We start from the raw sequence: 25,060 nt of genomic DNA, 5'->3' as shown, positions 1-25,060 counted from the left end.
GACACCTATTTCCAAACCCATTCCCCAGGTTTCCAGGGTTGCTTTCAGGATGTATTCCAATAGATGGCAAGTTATTGTTTGACTTTTTTTTTCCAGTTACCTTTTTTTTGTAATCAGATTAATGTAATACTTTCACATGTAATCCAATTATCCCCAACCCTGTTTGCCACTGGCTCACCAATAGAGATAGTAGAAGAAGGAGAGGACGAAGAAGGACAGCTTGCACCAGGCCTCTTTCAGGCAGAACTTGAGCGTGTCGCCATTCATCACAGATGCTGGGTCGTACAGCAGCTCCTTAGTGTCCGTTGGGCTATGGAAGTACCTACCACAGAGGGCAAAGACCACACCACGGGTAGTTGACCCGTTCCAAACCCCGGGGAAAGGGGGGAGAAGGGAGGGAGGCGGGGGAGATGATGGGAGGAAATTGGGAAGGGGATAAAATGGAAAAAGATGGCATGATGAGTTAGGTGGACACCATCATGCAGCAGACTTGGGTGAAATTGAAACTGAATATGTCTGCGTAAATTGGGGAACGATTTGGCTTGCCTTATCTTGTGGCCTTTCCATTTTTCAGGCTGATAAAATGTCCATCAAGATAAACAAAGTGCACCATGACAAAATATTTGAATGGATATTCAAATATATATTTTTACCCAGGTCTGTTATGTGGTCAAATCAGGGCTGGAGTTGATGTTTCTTTTTTTGTTTCAAAATCCAGCCAGTCAAGGAAACAAGGTACTATTTTGATTTCCATGCATAACAAATTATTCTAATCACAAATGTTTACTTTCAAATTACAGTTATTTTTTTCACCTGCTGACTGGATTGAAACTTGAAGAGAAAATCCACCCAGTAATTGCATTTGCATATGTTATTACTATGTTTTTAGTATAATCAATATTTGTGAACACAAACAAGTCTCTCTCAAAGCTATGTGAAGAAAAAAGCACCAAGGGTCTAATCTGCAGTGCTGCCAAAAACACAAAACCTGGAGGTGATAAACAGCAGGCTGTGTTTGTTGAATTATCGGATGTTTCCCGGAGCTTTTATATACAAATGAGACTTATTTCACTTGGGCTCTCGCAACTGGGAAATAGTAAATGTGCCATACTGAAAATGTGTACTCAATGAAAACCAGCCTGAGAAGACATCAAGAGGGTCTCACCGCTGCTGTGTTGCTTTTTTATGTTCACAAATATTGACTGAACTTTGCTGAATCATAGTAGTGCTTCATGTTCATAATTTTTAGGGTGAACTTTGCCTTTAATTGATGCCAAAGCTGACACAAATGAATTGGATTAATTGTAACAATGGGTTATTTTAGAGTAATGTAAGTAATGGACCAGGTGCATAAAGAGGGCTCCTGGCTTTGGGCCACATTGAAGCATTTCACACACCTGCTTATGATGTTGGACGTTTTGAACTGAATGGTGTGTGTGATGTCAGACCAGGAAGCTGCCACCTTTTACACATGTGGTCAATAATTTGGGCTAAACAATGGTTTTATGTATGTACATCTGGCTGCTCACAGTGATTTGTTTGGTCATAAATTAACTGCAATGTACATTCAGTTCATAATGTCTGTGTGATCAGTAGATGACTCATGCATGTATGACGTATTCAATAATGCATTTGATAATACTTTATGATGTATTTTGAGTATGGCAAGGAGTTTTGTAATGAGTCATTGAATACATAATAATTTCCATGTATTTCCACAAAAGATACATGCTCAAATGGCTGATAATGAGGTACACATAGTTTGCTAATAGTAAACAAACTATTGCATAACACATTTTAATTAACATTTTGGTGATAAAAGAAAAAAAAAAAAAAAAGATACTGATCCCTCCACAGCTTCCCATAAGAAAAGGTGAGAGACGTCACAAAAGCTGAAAACATAAAAACTGTCCAGTCACACAAACACACACATCAAAGGCAACATCATCTGCTGCAAGTAAACAATGATCAGCACTGGTGGAGCAGTTCATCCTCCTGACAATTCTAACTTAACACACAGACACACATACACACACACATACAGAAAAACACACATTCAGCTTGCAACAAAAGCATATCAATAACTTGCACTAATGGCCAAACTGTCTCTAAGCTTGCCTGTCCACACTCACACACACTGAGAATTTCAAGAACAAGGAAATCTCACCCCCACAAATGATGGCAGCCACTCTAAGGGCCAGTCAGTAACAAACTGTCAGCTTTTTGAGAACCCAAGAAAAAGAGCCTTTTCCCCCCCTAAATTTAACAACCATCTGTATTTTAATCCAAAGCAATTTAGGTTAAAATATTAATCAAAAAGTCAAAAATCAATCAAAATCAATAAAATCAGAGAACAAGGTTGTCAACCAATGAAGATAAACTGCATCATCCCTTTAAGTTTCATCACAATTGGTCTGGTGAAAGTTTGACATTTAGACCAAACCGGACAATCATTTTAGTATACAAAATACAATGCCCGATGCATCTTCACTCCAAATGTGAGCAAAATCAGACTACCTGATTGGCCTTACTACAGCAAACTTTGCACACACACACACACACACACACACACACACACACGCACGCACGCACAACACCTGCGGGTTGCTCTGTCACATCTACAGCCAGTCCAAACATTGGTGGTGCTTATTTCTTATTCTTGCTTAGGGGTCAACAGAGATGTCAGTGTGTGTGTATGTGTGTGTGAGTGTGTGTGCATATGTGTGTGTTCAAAGCAGCTGATGTCACTGAGGTAACCACACAACCCTTAAAATGGTCATGATATAGCCTCTCAAGCATGTTCCTCGTGAGAAAAATGGCCAGTTAGTATGGCTACAACACGAGCCTTATATTGACACATTATTCAAAACACTGGGGATTACATGTGAAGGTTTTGACCATTTTGCTGGCAATCTGTCAGCTTGAAACAGCACAAAGGATCATCACACACATTCACAAACACACATAAGACTGTGTGCACACCTATGCCGACCCAGCTCTGTAGGTACTGTATGATTACCCATCATCCTGAAAGTCCAGAAGCTTCCCACTGTTCTCCCTCCCTGCCCCCACTCTCCTCCAAATCACCTTGTCAGTGTTAGATCTCTCTCCCATCACTCACTCTTCTCTCTCTCTTGCTCTGCCACGTGTCCATCCTGCCCTCTGCAACTCGTGTCTTAATTTTTTGCCATCTTTCTGTTTCCATCTCCCTCCATCTCTGCCATCTCAGTATCTCTCTCTCTCTTGTTCTCTCTCTCTGTCTCTTTCATTCCTTGTCTTCTCATCTCAGCTGTGCGGGAAGCAGCATCTGTAGCCAGTGGGCATCTGGCACAATTTCCAATTAGTGAGGCAGCAGGATGTTTTTCTCTCCTCCTTTCCTCTCCCTTCCTCTCCTCTCCTCTCCTCTCCTCTCCTCTCCTCCTCCTTCTCCTCCTTGTCTTACATTTCTCTGCTTGTGTCCCCTCACTGTTTAGGTTCAACCTGCTGAACACAAACCCATCAAGTGCAGCCTGCCAGTGAGCCACATCAAACCCTCACCAACAGGAAGAACAGCAGCAACCACAAAGACAAAGACAGAAAAAGAAAGAAAAACAAAAGACTGGTGTTCTTTGACAGGTGACCTATTTTCTGACTATTGGCTTTCACAGACATTGGATCTGTATTAACATCATCTGCAGCTTTTCAATGAAAACGTTTCTAACTGAAAGCCGCTAACATCAACCCTCTCCACTGCAAGCCTGTATATGTAACCTTTTGCCCTAGCATAAATCTTATTTTAATTCTCACCTCTCACCACCTAGCTTAATCCCAACTCCTGACCCTAAACTTACATTAACCTCAACCATTAGCCTTCACTCTCAACTAAACCTTGTGCATTAATTTCAACACTAATGCCTCAAACCTAAATAGTAGGATAGGATCACATTACCCACATTTTTTTTTTTTAACTCAAACTTTACCTAAATGTTTTTTCTTATTATTTACAGTTTCATGTATAACTTCACTACTAGGTTCAGTTGTGTGAAACTTATGACACTGAGGCAGCTACTACTTTTAAAAAAGACCACCATGGGGCAACCAAAGAAGCTTTCAAAAACCACAATATGTATACAAATAACACAAAACTACTTTCAAAATAAGGTCTGTGTTGATAAGTAGTGAACCTGTCATTAAAGTAAACTGGCAAAAATGCCCTCACTGCAGACTGTTTTCTGCATTTTTTTTTGTCCAGAAAGGCAAACACATACACACATAGACACAAACACACACACACACACACACACACACACACACACACACACACACACACACACACACACACACACACACACACACACACACACACACACAATGGATTGGATAGTTACCTCCATGTGTTGTAGAAGAGCAGGGGGATGTTGAGGCCTACAGTCAGCCACTCCTGGGCACACAGGAACATGATACAGAAGAGCCCATGTATGGAGTACTCTGGTAGCACCAACTGTGGGAGAAAGAGAGAGAGACAGAGAGGAAGAGGGGAGGAAGAGAAGGGATAAGGCAGGGAGGAAAGAAGGGGAGAGACAGGAAAGAGGGGAAGAAAGCAGTAGACAGTGAGAAGTGGTGGTGATGGTGAAGCACGAGTGGAAGATTGAGAGAAAAAGGGAGCCACAGACCAGGAAAGAGGGAGAGAAAGGATGGGAGAGAAGTGAGAGCAGTTTGACTGATTATTCAGATTTAGAAAACTGAATAACCCTTGTAATGCCAAGAAGCAGAGAGCCAGGCACCTTGCTGGCACACTCAAACACCACTCAGCACTTCGGCTTGGCTCTATATCTGTTCCGCTATAGCATCTTTATTGCGTTCCTAATGATACATTAATATTACATGATGAGACTGCAATATATTTTAATAAAAGTGTCTTTTGCATCAATACATATCTGGGAGATGCTGGTAAAGAACAGCAAACAAATGCCCATGAGAACCGGTGCACACTTGGTATTTGAGCAATTATATGCAATTATATGAATGAGTTGCATTCATGGCATTGATATTTTGTTTCTTGCTCTGATTTTATTTATTTATTTATTTATTTTTGGTCCTTCATTGGTTTACTGGCAATGCTGATGATACATAAATGTGAACTTATTCTGCTGATTTACTGCTTGGATTGTAAAACAGATGGGATAAAAATGCCAAAAACCTTGAAAGTGAATGCAAGGGGCAATAAAGTTTGTCAAAGATATCGGAGTAAGAAGATAGAAGACATGTAAGACTCTCTCTGGGTGATATGAATTTCAAATGCAGATATTACTGAAAAATAAACGAATACTTTTTTACATAATCATTTTAATGCCTACAGGTGTAAGAAAGACCTAAAGCATCATAATTTCCTCTGTAAATCCTTAGCATAGCCTATATTTAGCCATTGTAAATCTGTCTAGTGTGTGCATTCCAAGTGGCTAAAAGCCTCCCATCTAGATTATGGAGAGCTTAGCTTCACAATGGGAAACACACACACTGGTGGCAAGGATTCATCAGTCATTATCATAATAACTCTAGGACCAGCTTGAGACAACCTTCTGGCAAACAGTGAGCAAGATTATGCATGAGTCCTCTGGAATCACTCTTCCTGTCATTCTTAATATTCAGTAGCTGTAATGAAATTTAACTTGTTTTTGGGCATTTTCTTAAAGGTTATTCATAAAGGATATTTTAGAATGGCGACTTCCTTGTATTTGGCATGCTTTAGTGCTCTAAAATGTACAGAAGTAACTGAAAAAAGTCAGATGTGCAGTCATTAACGTACTTAAGTGAGATTAATCAATCAGTGCTAGAGAACAGAGTGACCTCCAATGTAACCAGCCAATCAGAGAAGTGGCTCATTCTGCTTTGCTGCTAGGTCCCCAGAACAGCCTGTGTGTACATGTGTGGGTTAGGAAGAGAAGAAGAAGAAGAATACATAAATAAACAAATAACTAAAATCACTCATGACTGAAACATGTTTTCAGACTTTTTTTTTCTTTTTTTAAAGATTTTTTTTTTTCAGCATTTTCTGTTTTATTTGATAGTCACAGTGGAGATAGACAGGAAAGGCTGGGGAGAGAGAGAGGATGACATGCAGCAAAGGACCTGAGGTCAGATTCAAACCCCGGTCGCTGCGATTGGGACTAAGCCCTAGTACATGGTGTGCACTCTTTACCGGTGAGCCACCCAGACGTCTTTCATTCAAGTCAGGTATTCGTTTAGAATTGGTAAGAAAAGGTGACACAAGGTGGTAGGTGTTACCTTTACCCTTACCTTACGAGTTCACTGACATCAAAGTTGCATTTGTTTTTTTTGAGTTTACACACTGCTGACAAGAGAGTCAACAGAACACAGAGCAGACACACTGGAAAACTCTGTCAGGAAACACCGTCTGGTTCACGTCTGTAGAAGAGCAGATGTCACTGTTTCATATGTCGGTGGACTACTTACCTAATGTTCGCAGGTCTAGTGTGTGTGTGTGTGTGTGTGTGTGTGTGTGTGTGTGTGTGTGTGTATGAGAGAGAGAGAGAAAGAGAGACACAGACAGACATGGCTGCTCAGAAAGCAATGTATATGTGCTCGTCAGGGGAAATAGAGACAGAGAATCACTTCCTCCTCCACCGTGAGAAGCTCGCCTCAGTAAGAGATCTCCACTACAGGGAAATAGCCAAGAAAATAACAAACTTCCAAATGATAATTCCAAAAGAGAAAGTGGAAGTTCTTCTAGGTTAAAGGACAAAAAAAAAAATAAATAAATAAAGTTTATTTAGTAATTGAATAAATTCTAGAAAATTGTAGTGTAGTGTGCTGCATTGTATAGCAATTAAAGAATGGGCTGTATCAGTATGGAACCTGGATAATGATGTCCATGTATTTACTTTGAATAATATTCATCATATGTAAGCAATAAAGCTATTTCAGTTGAACTGATCTGAAGTTATAGACAGAGGGAGACCTTCAGTAGTAATTTTGAATATTGCTATTTTAAAGTGTGCTCTTTTTGAAACTCGGTTTCTGTTGAAAGCCATGACTTCTGGCAAAGAGCCACAAATGGCTCGCGAGCTACAGGTTCCCGACCTCTGGTATAATGTGTGCAATGAAGTACAACAGATACGAAAGAACAAGAAACAGCTAAAGTTGAGAGGCTTGGGGAGTTTTTTTCCCATAATATACTGTATTATATTTTAGTCATACAGTAATTTAATTTGTAATTTGAAAAGTATTTGATAAAACAATTAACTCTGAGGTTTTGCTCAGTGCATAGAGTAGCCTATAGTTCAGAAAAGGGGAGGTATGCCTGGTGGAGATCTGCGTGTTACTGAGTACACTCTTCTAATTAATTTAACTAAAAACGAATCAATGAAAAGTATGATCAGGGATAGATTATAACATGGCACAACACTGCAAAAACCTGCTTGTTTGTTTTCAGATTTCACCCTGTCCTCACAAGTGGTGTCGATGATCAGGAGACAGTGTAAATGGAAGACCTCTAGGTATTTGATGTGGCGGCTGCACGACGTCCAGGTCTCACAAACACAGAGCGGTGTGGAAATGCAGACTGCACGGGCTTTCTCGGGGATGCTAATGCTTGCCTGATTCGGTTTTGAATCTCATCATCCCGGGTGCAGTTGTCTGTAACGATGCTGCCAAGGTATACTGTAGGCTGCCTGCACGGAAATGCTTTTAAAGTGGCACTGAGATTGTGCATGTCCCAGTGCCACTATCTTCATTGTGAAGTGGTATTTCCAGTGGCAAGGGGAACCCCAGTCGTCTGGCACCTTTTCACAGCTGCGAGAGGCTGCCAAATATGTTGTCGGAAAACGACCTCAAAGCGTGCCTCAAACATTGTCTTCTCTTTTCTTTCTTTACACATCTATTCTTTACATTTTGAGAGGTTCATAAATAGAAAAAGGTATCTAAGAGCATGCACTTCATCAAATATATTCACACCACAATCATATAAAACTAATGTATACATACTGTTCTGGCTGTCCACCTTATCAAAAGGCCTACACTGAGTTACCATACAGAAAAGAGAATGCATAAGATGCACGTACATAGTTGCTGACCATGCTTTCAAAATGTAGTGACATTCAAATGAAGTCACCTGAGAAGGTGTTCTTTACTGTGGTTATAATGCAATATTCATGAGAGCTGTGCAGAAGTATCCATATTCCCAGTAATGAATGCCCTCTATGCTGGTACAGCTTTTATGCGGTTGTTACTGTAGCATGTGCACTGTGTGGAATATTTTATATAAGTAATTATCTGCAACATTTTCATATAAATAAACATCCATTGTGACGCTCTCTATCACTGCTTGATACAGCAAAATCATGATCAACCTATGCACAGTTCATGGAGGCTTTTACATTTGCTATTCTACACACTCACAGTGTCTGGTAGGTCTTTCTTGGATAATAAAATCCTCTGGTGCACCAGAGCTGATGTGTTTCATATTTCTGGCCGCAACAGCAGAAGCAGTATGTTTGTAATAAATAGAAGAAGAACTAACAGATGGAGAATCCAAGGAAAAACAAGTCAGACTACTGGACACACTATCTGACTGACAACTGATCCCACTTAGCACTTGCTTAATATCCTCCTGGCTGACCACAAAATTCACCATTTCAATCAATAACTCACAGCTTCAAGGATCTTTGACCAGTCAGACTATTTGAGTGAAACCACCTGCTGTGTAAATTGCTATGAACGCCTTTCAAACCCCAATATGGGTGAGTGATTTATCTGAGAGCCATGCATGTTAAAACATGAAAATGTTGTTGTCCAGTGAAATTTAGCTTTTCAGTGCCATAGTTAATGCTATACACAAAAGCAAGCGTGTTCACTACTCATGTATATTTAACAGTCTACGGGCTGACACATTAGAGCTGCCTGCCCTTGAAGATTATTGTACGTTATATACTGCCATGAAGAGGCAGTGTTCGGGATGCATTATTCAGATGGCTACATGTTTCCTAATAACAGAATAACACATTTTCACTGAATAGCTGTTCAACAGCGGGAGACGAGAAAAACTGCTGCTCAGACAAAAACTAAATATATCCATTTGCTTTCACACATGCCGTGGAGAAGGCACATACACACACTCTGACATACCATACAACACACACACACACACACACACACACACACACACACACACACACACACACACAAAAGTGCTTATGTACGTGGATGAGCGGACACATGCACGGATATGCACACACACAGAGAGACACTACCATCCCTATATGCACAGACAAAAAGCTCATTAAAAAACAAACAGTCACACAAAGCTTTACACACACACACACACACACACACACACACACACACACACACACACAGACTCTGCCCACTTTCAAATCCCTACAGTGCTGTATGTTGGTTAAGAGCACGTAGTTGAAGGCATAAACATGATCCACCAATCCAGTATAGGCAATAATGCTACACTCCCAAGCATATAAAGTAAAATACGCAAAAACACAAGTGTAAAGAAAACTTACAGCACCATGTCTCTGAGTAGGCTTGAATGTTACAGTGTTGAACAGTTTTGTAGGACAAAGGTTTGTATTTGAAAGCAGAATGTAGATTCTGAATATGCTTGATTTTGTCACTGAGCATCAGTATCATGTCATGCTTAAAGCCATTAGCGGGTAACAGTTGAACTTTGGTCCGATTTTATTCAGCTGTGAACATTGTGCATTTGCCAAAACTGATTAAATAAAGCATATCTCTACACAAAAATGGCTCACCTAGCTGTTAACATTATGCTTATTATGCTTATGTTCAGTGCTGGAAAATTACTAGAATTGTTTTGAGTATTTTAAAAACACAGTAGGGTGTGGTGGCTATGGCTAACATAACCTTGTGTACTGAACCACTGGACGTACAGAGGTGAAAAAGGTATTGGAAAGCCTGTCTTATTCCTTATTCCTTTAAGTTTCAGTTTATTTGCTACGGTGGGTGTGTTTGAAACTTTATGGATATGTAAAATGAAACTTTATGGATATGTTAAACAGGAACTGTGTTTATAGACAGACAAACAAAACCAACCATATTTTTCTCAGCATCATTGACCAAATCCAGTTCCTGTCTCATATTAAGCCTCCAGTGCCTCTGAGCATTATGGTTTCGTTTCAAAGCTCAGTTGTGTTGCTGATCCCTGTGACAGACATGGGGCACCGCTGGCGACCTTGCAGTGACTTCTCAGTGTATACAGTATACACACTCAGAATAGCTGTGTGTGTATGTCTTTGTGTGCTGGAGCATGTACATGCAATCCCCATGCAAATAGACTATTTTCTTCCTTTTATCGCAGACTGTCTGAATAGGATCTTCTGATGCTGTGTGTGTGTGTGTGTGTGTGTGTGTGTGTGTGTGTGTGTGTATGTGTGTGTATGTGTGTGTGTGTGTTTTGAGAGAGGGACCCATCTGGGACTGTGCTTGGCTGGGACTGGAGATCTGTATCTCTGGCTGTGGTGCCTGGGGGCCGCCCTTACACCCATCTGATCCACCCAGCAGCTCCCAACTGCAGCCCTGACAAGTGTTCATTCATGTGGGAATCTATTTTTGTTTTTAATCCAACTCATTAAAAGTATCACATGATGCACTGTGTCACCACATTACTGGACACTATGTACAGCTGCAGCCATACTGTACGCCACACTGCCTGAACACACATAGTAATACAGTGCCGAATGGGCTGCATATACAGTATATAAATATGTTACTCCATATATAGTCAGCGTATGTTCTATGGATTGTCCCCTTGAGTTGACAGCTGATGTCCAAGACCCATTTGTTCCTGTATATCCTTATTTTTATTTATTTATTTGTTTATTTATTTAACAGGGACAATGTACAGTTAAATAACTGTCCCAGATAATTGCCATCAAAGCTACAATTCATCTGCAGTCAGTTCAGTTATGTTCAGTTGTGCACAATGCCATTAGCACCACCGGAAAGCTTAAGTAAATCAGGGGGTAAGTGTAAAAGTCAACACTACACCAGTGTTTATAAGTCCATGTCCGGTTTTAAACGGTTTTGAAAAGCCTTTAAAGAGCAATATCAGTTGTATAAGTGAACAAACAATATTCCAGTCAACACGTTAATAATTGTTTCTGAAAAAGCAGCACAGTACAAATTGCAAACTGCTACTGGCTGATAGGCTATTACCCAGCACGCACTAATATCAATGACACAGATTACTGCAGCTTTGCTGGACTTGGCAGTTGAGACTTTTGATTGTGATTCAAATTTATAAGGAATATACAATGTTCCTGTTTTATTCAGGCATCTTTGCTTTGCTAAAGAGCACACAGTAGTGACTACCAGGAAATACAGAGAAAGGATGGGTGTAGCATGTAAAAAATGGCATGAGCCAGATTCATATCGACAATACTGAAAATACACACTGCGCGTCTTAATCTGCTGAGTCGCCAGAACACCTGCAAAATACAGTATTTTTGCATGAATTATGTATCATGGTGTGAGCAAGGAGCAGCAGAGTGAAAGTGAGATGAGGTGTGAAAAAGAAGGAGATGGAGTAAAAGCAAGAAACAGGACAGTGAGGGAAGGGGAGTGACACTGTATCATGTACAGTCAGTAAATGACAGTCAGGCTTTTTCACTGCTGATTCATCTGAAGTGCAGTATAAATTTTATATCTAAAGATGAATATGTTTGCACAATGTCCTGTCTTTAAAACTACTCATTTTTAATATTTTCTTTCTAGTGTACTCCACCTTTGTCACTCTCAAACTGTCTGACTCAGTGTTTGAGACACCGGCACGTTATATGCATTTTAATGGTGTGAAAGAATTGTTCACATTGGTAATGCTTATGCACAGCACAACAAAAGCCTGCTTTCTATACTGCCTCAGCATTTAGCATTTGGTATCTTGTATGAGCCCTCTTCTTACAGCAACAGTGTCAGTGTGCCATGGCTTGTACCCTCATTCCTCACTAGGTTGCCTGAAACGAACTGAAGCTTTTTCTAAGGTTTCCCCCAGGCTAGGAGCAAATGCCAAACTTGTAAATATAAATGTAAATGGTGAAATAAGGTCATGTAGCCATACAAGTAAAACTCAAGGCAATATGTGGCATTCATTCATTTCCGCCCTGGTTTTGTATCAGTGACATGTTCTTGCGAGGAAAAAAAAAGAAAGAAAGAGAAGAAAAAACAGAAGAAAAATAAACAAAACACAGAAGCAGCAATGCAGTGGAAAAGAACAAACATCTCTCCTCTTTTGCCATGGCCTGAATGATTGTTTCATTCTGATTGGCTGGAAGGTCTCCATGCATTTTTCACAACAGGACACAGCCATCCTCCAGCCATCTTATCACTGTTTTAAAAAGAATGAGCTGGCAATGTTTGAGCAGTCCACCCCAGCCATACACAGAAAGCACAATGTATAAAGAGCAGGGGGATATGTCTTCACCTTGGTGTCCCTACATGCAGTGAGAGCACTGACCCACTTCTGCTCACCATACAAGAAACCAGTATAAAAACTACAGTATAAAAACCAGTACCAGTATAAAAAATACAGGGGGAAATGGGGAATGGGAGGACAGGAAAAAACATAACTGAACAATAACTTTCCCTTTTCTCTTGAGTACCTTCAAAGTTAGAGAAACAAACATTTTTTTTTTCCATATTGCATGACAGTGTCACATACATATATTCTGTATCTACTAGTTGCACTGTTTCACTGAAGCTGCACCACGCTTACACTGAGTGAATATTCAGTCCCAAGAAGCCATTGTGCCATTTGGCAGGACATATTTGTTGTCTCTGGAAACCTTGGGATCTCCATTAGAATTTAAAATAAAGTTTTGTGGGTTTTGAACAAAGCTCGGCAGCACAGCATACATTTGTAATAACAAACCCACTGATGAGTCCGGTGGGTTTGCCATGAACTCCAACATCTGTAATTCCATTTGGAATTCAAGGGGACATATTTGGTTTATTTGGAAACCTTGGGATCATCACTAGATTTAGATTTAGGCTAGAAGTTCATGTTTGAATAGGTTAAAAACAAAATAAAAGAAAACAACCAAAACATAAATGAACAAAAACCTTTTTCTCAACTCCATTTTGGGCTCATGCTGAATGATCTAGCTTACCTCATACTGTATATACAGTAGTCAGTAAGGCCTGTGAGACATTGGAAAACTATCCGTGCATTATAATATAGATATGTCTATACTGCAGCGATGCAGCCAAATGACATTAGCAGCACTTGACAACTTAAGTCAAAGGCCAGTATGTCTCCAGTCTGGTGACACTGGGTGACGCACTGTGTGAGGTAGGCCACTTCATACTGTCGCTAAACTGCATGACCCTTAGAGCAACTATTTGGCTGCTCAGTTAAAGTGACTGGCTTTTCTTTTCTTTCTTTTTTCCAGTAGAAGTGAACTGTGATGAGGTTGTAGTGTTGAACTGCCTCTAAATGACATCAGTCTCAAGTAACTTACAATGGAATTCAACAGCTGTTCTCTGTTTGGCCTCCAGGAGGTGCAGTGACATCTCCCATTCCTCTTGACATTGCCATCTGCTGGTAAAATGTATAACATGCTGGCTGCTGCACTAATAAGCCATGCTTTAGAGGACAGCAGCACACTGGAAAACAGATTATGTAATTCTCCATTCAAATTAGATGGCCAGTTTTAAGGGTATCTGCAGAAATTTGAATGGAATAGTGATGCACTGCATGTGATACTGTGCTAATGGCTCAGATTGCCTCCGTGGCCTAGGAATGACTCATTTCTCCTGATTTTTTTGAAGAAAGGCACCGGACCACACTGTAGTTGTTATCTGCAGTGGTGTCAGGAAGACAAAATCCTGGCAAGGCACAATTAGATCAGAGGGATGTGTTTTGTTCTCATTTGGGAAAGCTGACATTGAAGGAAAGAGACATAATGAACTTTACTGGGTCACGCACTGCAATCGTGGCCTGAATTGACTTCGTCCTCCCTTACTTATTCAATGGACTGCATCTCATTTGAATTTTGCTTGTTTCAGATCATTGTATGTGCTCATTTATAAAAGTTTTTGTTAAAAGACAATATAAACAAAGCATTTGATTTCCACTTTTTTCCTTTTGTCAGCAGAGCATCATAATTTGGTGAAGATCTGATGTCGCTGAAACCACCCAGCACATCAAATGAAAGACATCAAAGACATCATCTGTGCATTGGGCAAGAGTGATCTATGTTCCTGTGCGAAAGATGTTAAAATAACTAGATTCAGGTGACATTTGGATAACCAAAAGAACCTCCTTCTGACTCACTTTTTGTCTCTCTTGTCCCTCTCTTTTGTCCCTCCTTCTCACAAACATTTCATCCACCTTCACTTTCTCTAAAAAGGTGTTCCTGCTTATTCACTTTTGTGTGCACTCCTTCCTCTCATTAACTGTGGGCTGAGGCAAGCAGCTCCCAGACCTCTTACTACAAATCACCATTCAATATTGTAAATGAGAGCTCCAGCCCACGCTCCCTTCAGAGCCCAAGCGGAGCCTGACAGAGCCGCCTCGTCTCGGCCTCAACCTCTCTAGGTCCAATTAGTGAGGCCTCCTGCCATGGAGTGCGCTCATTCACAGTTGAAAAGAGGCTGGAGAGCTTTTCAAATGTGACTTTTCAGGCGGCTCCCTGAAGGGACATGAGGTACACACCAGGTCACTGAGCAACACTGAGAATTAATGAGGGAAATAAATAAATAGAGGGAGAATGCAAGATAAAGAGTGAGGATGTAACTATTCTGCATGCAGCTGAGCATGCAACCCAACCTCACAGGCCACTTTTCCCTACTCTTCATCTTACTCTGTTCACCCTGACTCCTGGTTTGTGACCCACCTGGCTGTGCAGCTCGCAGAACCACAGCAAATTAGAAGCACTGAGCAGACATTAGACCACGGTTCCCAACAGAGGAGGGTGGCTATGAAGTTTGATACCAAGATTTAACTGTTGGCTGAACTCTCAGATTTTCATTTGGCAGACTGGCAGGTGTTCGGTTTCCTGCAAAGTTTCCTGGATTCAAACCACTGACGTAGGAGAAAAATAGATGCAGCCTCTGATGTTTGTTCCCGCAGTGCAGTCGGAAGCCAGCTTTCATCAGTGCACCCATATTCTTAATGCCAGTCTACTCTGGCTTCTTCCTGAGACACAGGCAGAGCTGGTATAAAAGTCAAGAGCCTGTGCAGTCAGCTCTGCCAATCAGACGTAATATATTGTAACATCTGAAGGGGACCAGACACAAACCCGGGATGTCACCAATGTTGCTGTCAGAAGGGCCTCATGTTCTCCAAGCAATGACGCTATCATCATGCCAAAAAGGATATCTCAGTTGGCAGTAGGTAGTGCTCTTCCAGAGTTGCTACAGTAGCAACACAGAAGGGGGTGAATTTCAGGCTACTGCCTGAACAATTTGATTATTTAACTTAAAAAAAACATCAAACCCACATTTTTCTCTCATCTGTGTCCTGAGGGCATCAAGAGCCACATTCAGGTTGATCAGTCAGTTACCTCTCACTTCATAATGCTTTATATTATGAAGAGCATCTGCAGTGGTTAATCTATGCATTATTAATCCATTAAATAATCTATACATCTTCACAAATTCAATTATTGTTTGCCAGAAAATATTTTACTTAAATGGCAATGGTCTAACCAGTCATTCATCACTCTTTTGTGTTCCATGAAACTACTTGGTTCTGCCAATGTTAAAAAAAAAAAAAAAAAAAAAAAAAAATCATGAATACAAGATGGAAAACTATAAATAAATGAAGAAGGTTTCAAAGGCTTTCTCTTTATGGAAATACTTTTTGTATGGAGTCTTCCTTTAAGATCAAAACATTACAGCAAAAAGGAGATAAAAAATGACTAAGCAAGATGTTCACTAGCCACACAGGCAGCCTGGAAACTCATAACCCTCAGCCTCTCTCCAGTCTCCCATACGTTACCCCTCATGTTGCATACATACAATCAAGTTTACCACACTGTTCTCTGCCTAGTTCCTTTTCATTCGCACTCCTCTGCATGGAGCTGGGATGCTCATTTTAGCTGCAGCAATTTTTCCTCCACCGGCTGAGATGAAAAAAGACCTACTCGCCAATTACTGTCTCAACCCTCCTTTCAGAATAGGCAACTGTAATTAAGCTCAGCAAAAAATAATTATACATATTTTACACCCTTTAAAGGATTCGCATTCGTCTGAGTGGCGGTGGTGCGGGGACGCACACAGTTCATTTAGTTGTTCAAACAGAATTCAGAGGAAAATGTGGACACAAAGGCTTAGTAAGAAGGCTTCTGGTAGGCAGGGAACATGCTACATGCTTTCAGTATGTGCCGCTATGTTCATGTGTGTGGTGTTCACAAAATGTATGGTTATTTTAATACACTTACATGAAAAAATCTTGCCGCACAGCAACATAATATAAGTATAAGATCACATGGGTCTAGAGCTTCCTTGGTATGCAGCATGAGTTTCCCTAAATAAGTATCCCTATTGAACACTTATTTATGACTTCCATAAGAATATTTTAATTGGAATCCTTCTTTTGTTTTTTTTTTCTTTTCCTTAACTTTTAACCCTAACCTTTATGGTGGGAAACCTCATGCTTAGCTCCTATTCCTAAGAAATGCAGTGTGAACGGAAGGATCTTTGACCTAGAGGTTTAACTTCACACATTATGTAATGTTTAGAAAGATTTTGAGCAGGCAGGTCTCATTTTCTCAGTATCCATTGCAGTTTGCTTATAGGAACAATGTTGGAGTTAATGATGTTATTCTCTACAAGCTGCATCATGTTGCCAACCACTTAGCAACAGCTGATAGTTTGGTCAGAAGTATGTTTTTTGTTTTTTTTTCTTGGATTTTTAGTACTATGCATAACCTTAAAAATCTGTGCTATGAAACGGTTGGTCATCAAACTAAATGGTAGGCTGTTTGTTTTGAATATTGTCTGTTGCATAATTAGTGAGAACTTGACATATTTGAGATGCTAGGTTTTTGCCACACAGCTGTGATATTTTGTATACTTCAAGCTTGCTTTCATTCATTGCCAAGCTTCAGAAAGTCTAGCTTTTCTTCAGCTGCAACATCAAAGGGTCCTCTTTCTCAACTTAAATAAACTGAGCTCCGACAGCGTGTCTGCTGATGCCCTCTCACCCAGAGGGCAGGAATGATAGGCATGAAATTGCAAGACTCTTCTTTTTGCAATTGAGATGATGAAATTCTCATTCAGCAGGAGCTGGTGATGACAGCAGCCCCAGGCCACAGTATATTCTAAAAGCCATGGTGCACACGTTTAAAAGTTTGAAGCTACTGAGATTAGCAATATTGCCCTCAGCTGGAATGGAAATTATGGTCACTGGGACAAGCTCCTTCTGGATAAATTAAGAGACTCATTCCAAAACACTGTATATCATTTTGAGATTTCACTTGGCAAAAGTCTTGAAATAACTGCTACTAAAGGATAGGTTTGCATATTGTTGTTGTTATTTTTATTATTATTATTACTATTTTCAATGCAGACCTCATTAAAATCTGGCATCATTATGAAACAGACCCCAACTTCACTGATTCCTCTAGTAATGAGGAACTTAGCTTTGTGCTGCAGCCTCTCAATTGTGTAATCACTTAAACCTCCAAAAACTAGTACATCTCCTTTTTAAAATGGGAACCTCACAGTATATATATATATATATATATATATATTTAAACAAATCATACTTTCTGTCAGGAAATATAATGACTATTTTGCATATTGGCAAATCTGTTTTCCTGGCTACAAGTATGCCAAATGTTGTGCTCCTGCAGATTTTTTTCTTCTTTTCATGCTGCAAGTTTATTTACTGAGGAAAATGCTATTGTAGGTAACAGCTGCAAGATAACTTCACATGTGACTATACTGTGAGCTCCCCCTTTTCAAAAAGGTGGATGGATCTATGGATTTTGAAGCCTTTTATGATTCCCCCACTGGACTGTAGTGAAGCTCTGTGAGAAGCTGCAACACAGTGGTAAGTATGGCTGGGTGATATTTCAGTATTGAATCAATATCGTGGTATGGGGCTAGATATTGTCTGGGATTTTGGATATTGTAATGCTGTGATGTAGCACAAGTGTGGTCTTTTCCTGGTTTGTATGATGTTAAAGGGATCCAATCTTAACTTATTCTCCTCTACATCCTTGGTCAGCATATCCACATTGCTAATGATTGTTTAAAAAAATCTGATGTGGTTAAAGACTTATGACAGCAGTGATGGTCATCTTGTGTTTAAGTATCTTAAGTATCTAAAAACACCCCTATAGTGAATAGTCATTCCTAAAATACTGTTACAATACTGATATCAAGGCACTCAATCAAAGATATCATAATATTAGAATTTGTCCATAATGCCTAGCTCAAGTGGTAAGCTCCTCAGTGTAAAGTGATTGTTAAAATTGTGCAGTATATGATTTTAAATCATGCCTGACCATGTTTTAATGGGGGTGTAGTCTTAAAAAAATCGGATGTATTCTTTAAATACAGTCTTTAAAAAAATCTGATGTATTCTTTAAATGTTTTCTGTGATAAGTTTTATTTTGATGTCAGCAGTCAGTATGCCACAGTTAGCATCACTGTTTTCCAAATGTTGGATTTGTCATTTTGAAAGGAACCCCATCACAACAGGGCGACCTCAGTCTTCTGACATCATCCATTTGAATTTTGTTACCTTGCTGTGTTAGAAAAAAATTAACACACTTGGTTGTCCTATGCAATTACAAACAGTGCTTTGTGCTTTCAAACTGAAAATGAGAAATTACATTTTGATTGTTTCAGTATAAGACAATTCCAAACATATCTCAATGACACATTTCTTGAAAATGTGTTCACACATCAAAGTAGAGTAGTTATACTCTTTGTGTTGGGATGGTGCAAGATTTATTCCAGCAAGGTTAGGAGAGTTACTTTATGTCTTCCACCTTTGGTGCATGCTTTTATCCAGAGTGACTCACAATTCCCTGAGTTTATCCATGTTTAATATGAGTAGCTCTAGTGAATCAAACCATGGTGGTGTAGGCCTAAATGCCAGCTTTGCGTGCAAACAAGCATTACACTCTATTTCTCTTCCCCATCTTGTCTTTTTGTTGCTCTCACACTCTGTCCTCTTCTCTGCCTCCTCTTTGTCTTTCTATGCAGCCTCTCAGCACATGGATTCACAGACTCGCTGACAACCTAATGACTCCTTCCGTCCCACCATGTCGTCTGCATCCCCTGATATTTGCCAACCGCGGCAAGCCTCACCATTTGATTATACCCTGTCCTGTTTTGAGAAATGTGTACACTGGTAGCTGTTGGAGACTTCACAGGATGCAGGACAGGGGTCTCCCTGGCTTTGCTTGCTGTAGAGGAATGTTTCTCACAGGAATACACAGAATTTTTAGAAGAATGGCCCAGTGAACATCATTAAGTGATGAGAATCATCCATATGCTGCTGGGTGATCATTCACTCTGGGACTCCATGCAAACATTTGGAATATAGTAGTAGAGCTGGTAGTCTGGCACAGCTTCATCTCTTTGCAAGGTGCATAAACAGGTCAGGCAAAATAGGAGGCTTTCTGCTGAAATGTGTTGGTTTTCACAATAAAGTGTGTGTGTGTGTGTGTGTGTGTGTGTGTGTGTGTGTGTGTGTGTGTGTGTGTGTGTGTTTCTAATTTTGCTTTCAGTGTTGCTGGAATCTTTTTGCTCCAACATTTAGCATACACAAATGTTCAATGACAGTGGGTGACTCATTTTTATTTTTGTCTCCAATATAAAATTGCAGACTTATCATATCATAATTGAGGATGTGAGTCAGTGAGACTTACCAGACATACCTACTACAATTGTTTTTCCACATACTTGTTATTAATGGATGGTAAGCGTACCATTGATCCTTGTGTTGAATTTTCATGTCATTTGGTTCCTGTTGTCTTACTTGTCCCCAGGGGTTTCCTAGTCTTACCTACTTTCACTTCTTTCATTGTGTCTTTTTAAATGTTCAGTATTTGCTGCCTAAAGGCTGGCATTGCTTCCCTGCACTCCAACTCAACACTAAAATCTCTCAAATAACAGGTTTTCAAAATGTTCCTTGTGCCTTTTGGATGGTTTAGAAGGGAACACAATTTGAATTTTCCAAACAATTGCTTGGGGAATGGAGCCATTGTGCAGCAGTAATGCAGTTATACCTCCATCACCGAACATCTTTGCCTCTAACCTAAAACACCATATGTGAAACTAATGTTACTGTGTGTCAGAGAAATTTCCTATGTTGATCTTAACTACATTAATGGGGACAAACTGATCAGACATTGACCTCAGCCTATACTGTTATCCCTGTAGGGAAAACTGTCTTTTTGCTTGTCCACTTCCACAGGGACATCAGAGGTCAGGGTCAGCTTCAGAACAGCACCCTTGGAGCCGGTGGGGATATTGTCTTGCTCAATGGAACTTCAGCAGGCCATTTGCTGACACTGCGGCTTGAATCCGAGTCCTCCAGCCGATGGACAACGCCACTCTGTTGCCATTCATAGTGCTTTGTCAAAGGACTAAATATATCTGCTAAAAGAAATAAATAGAATGGATGGGTCTAACCTCAGCCTGAATCAATATGAAATGCTTTGAACTGATTGAAAAGATTTCACATTGTGTCGACCTGACACTGTCCAAACTGAATGCAATGGGAGCAATCGTTAGTGACAAAATCAGTTTGATTGCTCTATTTTCTATTGGAATGTCCTGACTGGCCAGGAGCGACACAATGCAGCGTAGCGCATCATTTTGAGTTGAACCTCTGTCGAAAAAATGTACATGGTTTAATTTAAATTCTTACGGTTTCAGTGTGAACAGAGAGCTTCCTTTGAGACGAGATGGACACTAACATGCTGTTAGGACACGGTGCTCCAGAGTACTAAACAATGCAGCTATTTTTGTTAATAATGCTTTTTTGAACTGATTATGTTTAAATATTTCGTTCGTCTGTTTTTTTCCCCCCACATTTCAGAAGACAATGCAGAGTCTTACAATAGTGCACGTAGATGTAAAATTTGGCTAAAATTAATGAATAAAATCATTGACTTCAATCATGTATTACAAATCCAAATTGAATTGAACTGTTCCAATACTAGAAAAACTTGTCACCAACAGTGAGTCACGAACTGAATCGAAAAGATAAAGATTCCCACCAAAACTCACACACATAAAATCACAAAAAACACATGCAGCTATCTCTACATATGGAGAAGGTCTGTTTCTCAGCAGTAGGATGTACATTTTGATTGGGTTTGGACAGTCAGAAATCACACAGCAATATCCACACTGTCAAACACATGCATAAACATATGCACGTGCACAAACACACAAACACACAAACACACAAATTACCTGAGGACCAAGCATTCACTACAGCAGTAAAATGAGATGTGCTCTATCTGTGTAAGGTGAGAGCCAGGCAAATATATACAGGCAGAAAGACGGTGAGGCAGAGATAGAGACAATGCAAGAGTCCCAGCGTCAAAAAAGGGAAGAGATAGGATTGACAGTGAGGGGCAGAGTGACATTGAGAACAAAGAGAGAGAGAGAGAAGAGAGAGAGAGAGAGAGAGAGAGGAGAGAGAGGAGAGAGAGGAGAGAGAGAGAGACAGCAGAGAGAGCAGCAGGAACTGGTTGCAGGCTAAGCTTATGTCACAAATTGGTTGTGTAGGGGAAAAACTGAATTAGATACACCGTCCCATCCCGTTTTTTGCCTCAAATAAACCGTTACCAGGCAGCTTTGCAGAGAGGCAGAGAACAATAGCCACGGAAACAGAATCAGTTTCGTTCTAATTATAGGATCTAATGCTACAGTACAACAATAACCATGCTGTTTCATCATGCAAAAATACCCCAGATGTGCTCTGTCAAAAGCAAATCATCAGGTAAGCAACAGTATGGTGACAATGAATCATGTGCGCGTTCGCCTCATCGACATCAGGCGCTGAGTCAGGGCCTCTCAAATATTTTCATGTTTGAAATCTCCACATAGAAGAAAAACATGCCTCATATGGCAGGATTTATGCTGATGATTTTCTATAATGCCTACACTTTGCATGGAGAGATACTTGTCGTGAGAGTGAGACCTGTGATTAGAATAGTCACTCTTATACATTCACTGGAACAACTGGGGTAATTTCTTGTGAATGAAATTATACTGTAGGGATATTAAAGTATTCCTGATTTTGCTGGGGAGTCCTTGGAACCCCTTAAAGGACCCCCGGGGGTTCCCAGAAACCACTTTGACAACCACTGAACTGCCATTGCCATGAGAGCTGCTTTAACATGCACAATAATCAGTGATTTTCTCACGGAGGTGCACTGATCACTACGCATGATTGAAGGGATTTCGAGTCAAAATGCATCCCTCTCTTCCCTCTGGCTCACGCAAAGAGAAATCATCTACCTTGAATGAGCTTGTTGAGGAAATTCTATATCATTTATGTCTAACTTTTACCATAATTACCATCATCACCATCACCATTATCCTTCAGTAAAACATGAAAGAGAATTTCCCAGTCAAAACGTGCCATTCGGTACATATATCTCTTTCTGCCTCGCTCGCACACACACACAGCTAAATGCAAGCAAGGTTGCATGCGCAACACACACATGCACACACACATAATCCCACAAACAGAGACACCATCTGTGCGGTGCAGCCAGCTTCACTTTGTGTCCTGTAACTCGGCAAGCTTCACCGAGTTTTCTCAAATCATGCAGACAGGTCCTCAGTGACCCCACATCAGACAACACACTTTACACAAACTACATCACCTGCATGTCCAGCTGTTGTTTTCTATATATATAAAAGTATATATGTCTATGTGTGTGTATGTGTGTGTGTGTGTGCATGAGGGAGACAGACAGAGATAGGAGGAGAAGGGGAGTGAAGCAGAAGAGGAGAACCTTTGTACTGAAACTTCAAAAGTACTGCTCCTCCTTTGAAGAATAACAGCCAGCGTCATGGCAACCACAGGGGACCCCCCTCCACCACCACCAGTACCACCCCACCCTCCCTTTGCATCCTCAAATCTGATTGGTTGGAAGTGGAACGTGGAACTGGCTTCACCTTGACATTCACAGTGAGATAAAGGACAGGAAGGGAGGAAAGGAGGAAAGGAAATGGCTCAAAACACTCCCTCTAAGACACACCAATATGTCAATTTAATGGTAACAAGTGTGGTTCGAGTTTTATGTTCATTTTAACTAAGACTGGGAAATATGGACAAAATCGAATATCTTGATATGTTTGACCAAATACCTCAATATTGATATTGTGACGATATTGTAGAGATGACTGTTGGTGTTTTCATAAGATATTTAAATACAAGAGATTTTTGATAAACAGTTGCTACTAAAGTGGATATGATGGCCAAGTAAGTAGAGGCAAATAAAAGAGACAGATACAATGGTTTAATAAGTTCTGGTCATCTCTTTATTGTGTTGCAGCCTTTAAAACCAGGACAAGATAACACTTACGTTAGATCATGATATTACGTTATCCAAAATCCCAGACATTTCTAGTGTCATGTGACGATATAGATATATTGATATATCACAGAGGCCTAATTTTATCATTAATTAGAGGTGGAAGGGGTGGTGGAGGTGGGGACAGGGGTAAAAATCTCGTGCCCTCCCTGTTCCAGTGATAGACTCTTTGCCGAATAAAAGTTTTCCAAGAACGAAGAGTGACACTGACAGAGACACTGACCTGCGGCAAATCAGGGAGAAGAGGACAGAAAGAGTGATGAGGAGAAATGAGACAGGGGGAGAGCCTGGAGAACAGGTCAGGGAAGGTGTTCAGCTCATTTCATCAAATATATTTCAGTAGTGGCATAGTTTCATAGTCAGTGTTTCCTGTGCTGGAGCTATTTTGAGTTGTACTTCATTAATCAGTGATGCTCCTCATGAAAAAGGTGAAAAAGGTTTTTTTTTTTTTTTGTAGACAAATGAAGCAACATTCTTACATGATCTTGAATGAAATGTTGCATCACACTTGTTAATATGTAAATTAGCAGAATTAATTCTGAAATAAATGTGACATTGTCAAGGACATCCATTAAATATGGTTAACATTTTAGTTGAGGGATTTCACTATGCCAGTAGCAGTAAAAGTAGGCTGTGCTATCAGTTAATTATCAAGGCTATTGTCTGTGCCAAAATATATAAAAATGAGATTGTGCCAAATTCTATACAGTATATTATTGGTAACATTTGAATGTGTTACATTTTCCATGATGACTGCAATCCCTTTGCTTTAATTAAACACTAATTCCATTTTCTTGCTTCGTGTATAAATCTGGAGCATCTGCACGCCTCCATTTGGAGTTTCCACTAATCAAACTAAAAGAATGAATGAAAAGAGGATGCCAAGGTTTTCCTAGTTGGATAACATCTCACAAATAGTCATATTATCATTTTACAGTTTTCAAGCTGCACCACATTCAGTGCCACAGTCAAAGCTGTCAGATGACATGCCAACCGAGCAAGCGATCCTCACGACTTTTTGACAGTATTCAGAAATGAATGCTATTTTGCCCCAGGCATGAATTTAACTTAACCCCTACACTGGCCACTGGAGTTTTTATTTGTGGAAAGAGTGAACACCAATTCTGCACTCCAACATCAGGTCATCAGATCATTACCACTAAAAGCTCCTCACATGCAGATGGGCACTGTGGAAAGTGGAATGACCTGGATGGATGGATCACTTGATAGATCATCCAAGCAATCATTTAGAGATGAGTCTGTGAACAACCACTCATAACTCCACACATCTTACATCAGTCAAGTAAAATTAATGATTAGAGGCCGATTGCTGGCTTTTTGGAACAGCATGTTTATAGTACATATACATACAAATACACTTGTATGTATTTACCCTAAATCCATCCCTCATTCATACTGCAGACAAAGTTTTCTAACTTTAGCTTTATCTATTGTTCAGCAGAACACAATATGCACGTTTGAACACAAAATGACATTTTTTTCAAGCAATT

General features: G+C 40.1%; 1 protein-coding gene across 1 annotated transcript in view; it reads right to left on the bottom strand.

The window, feature by feature from the left end:
• cnih3 (cornichon family AMPA receptor auxiliary protein 3) overlaps positions 1-25,060 on the bottom strand; it is a 73,492-nt gene that overhangs the window by 9,938 nt on the left and 38,494 nt on the right. Inside the window, 2 exon segments of the mRNA XM_030047279.1 lie at positions 179-322; positions 4,368-4,480. Of these exon segments, the coding sequence (XP_029903139.1) occupies positions 179-322; positions 4,368-4,480 (257 nt within the window).

The sequence above is a fragment of the Myripristis murdjan genome, chromosome 24, assembly GCF_902150065.1.
Source record: "Myripristis murdjan chromosome 24, fMyrMur1.1, whole genome shotgun sequence".
Lineage (NCBI taxonomy): Eukaryota > Metazoa > Chordata > Actinopteri > Holocentriformes > Holocentridae > Myripristis > Myripristis murdjan.
The sequence above is the reverse complement of the archived record's forward strand: the minus strand, read 5'-3'. Positions and strand labels throughout refer to the sequence as shown.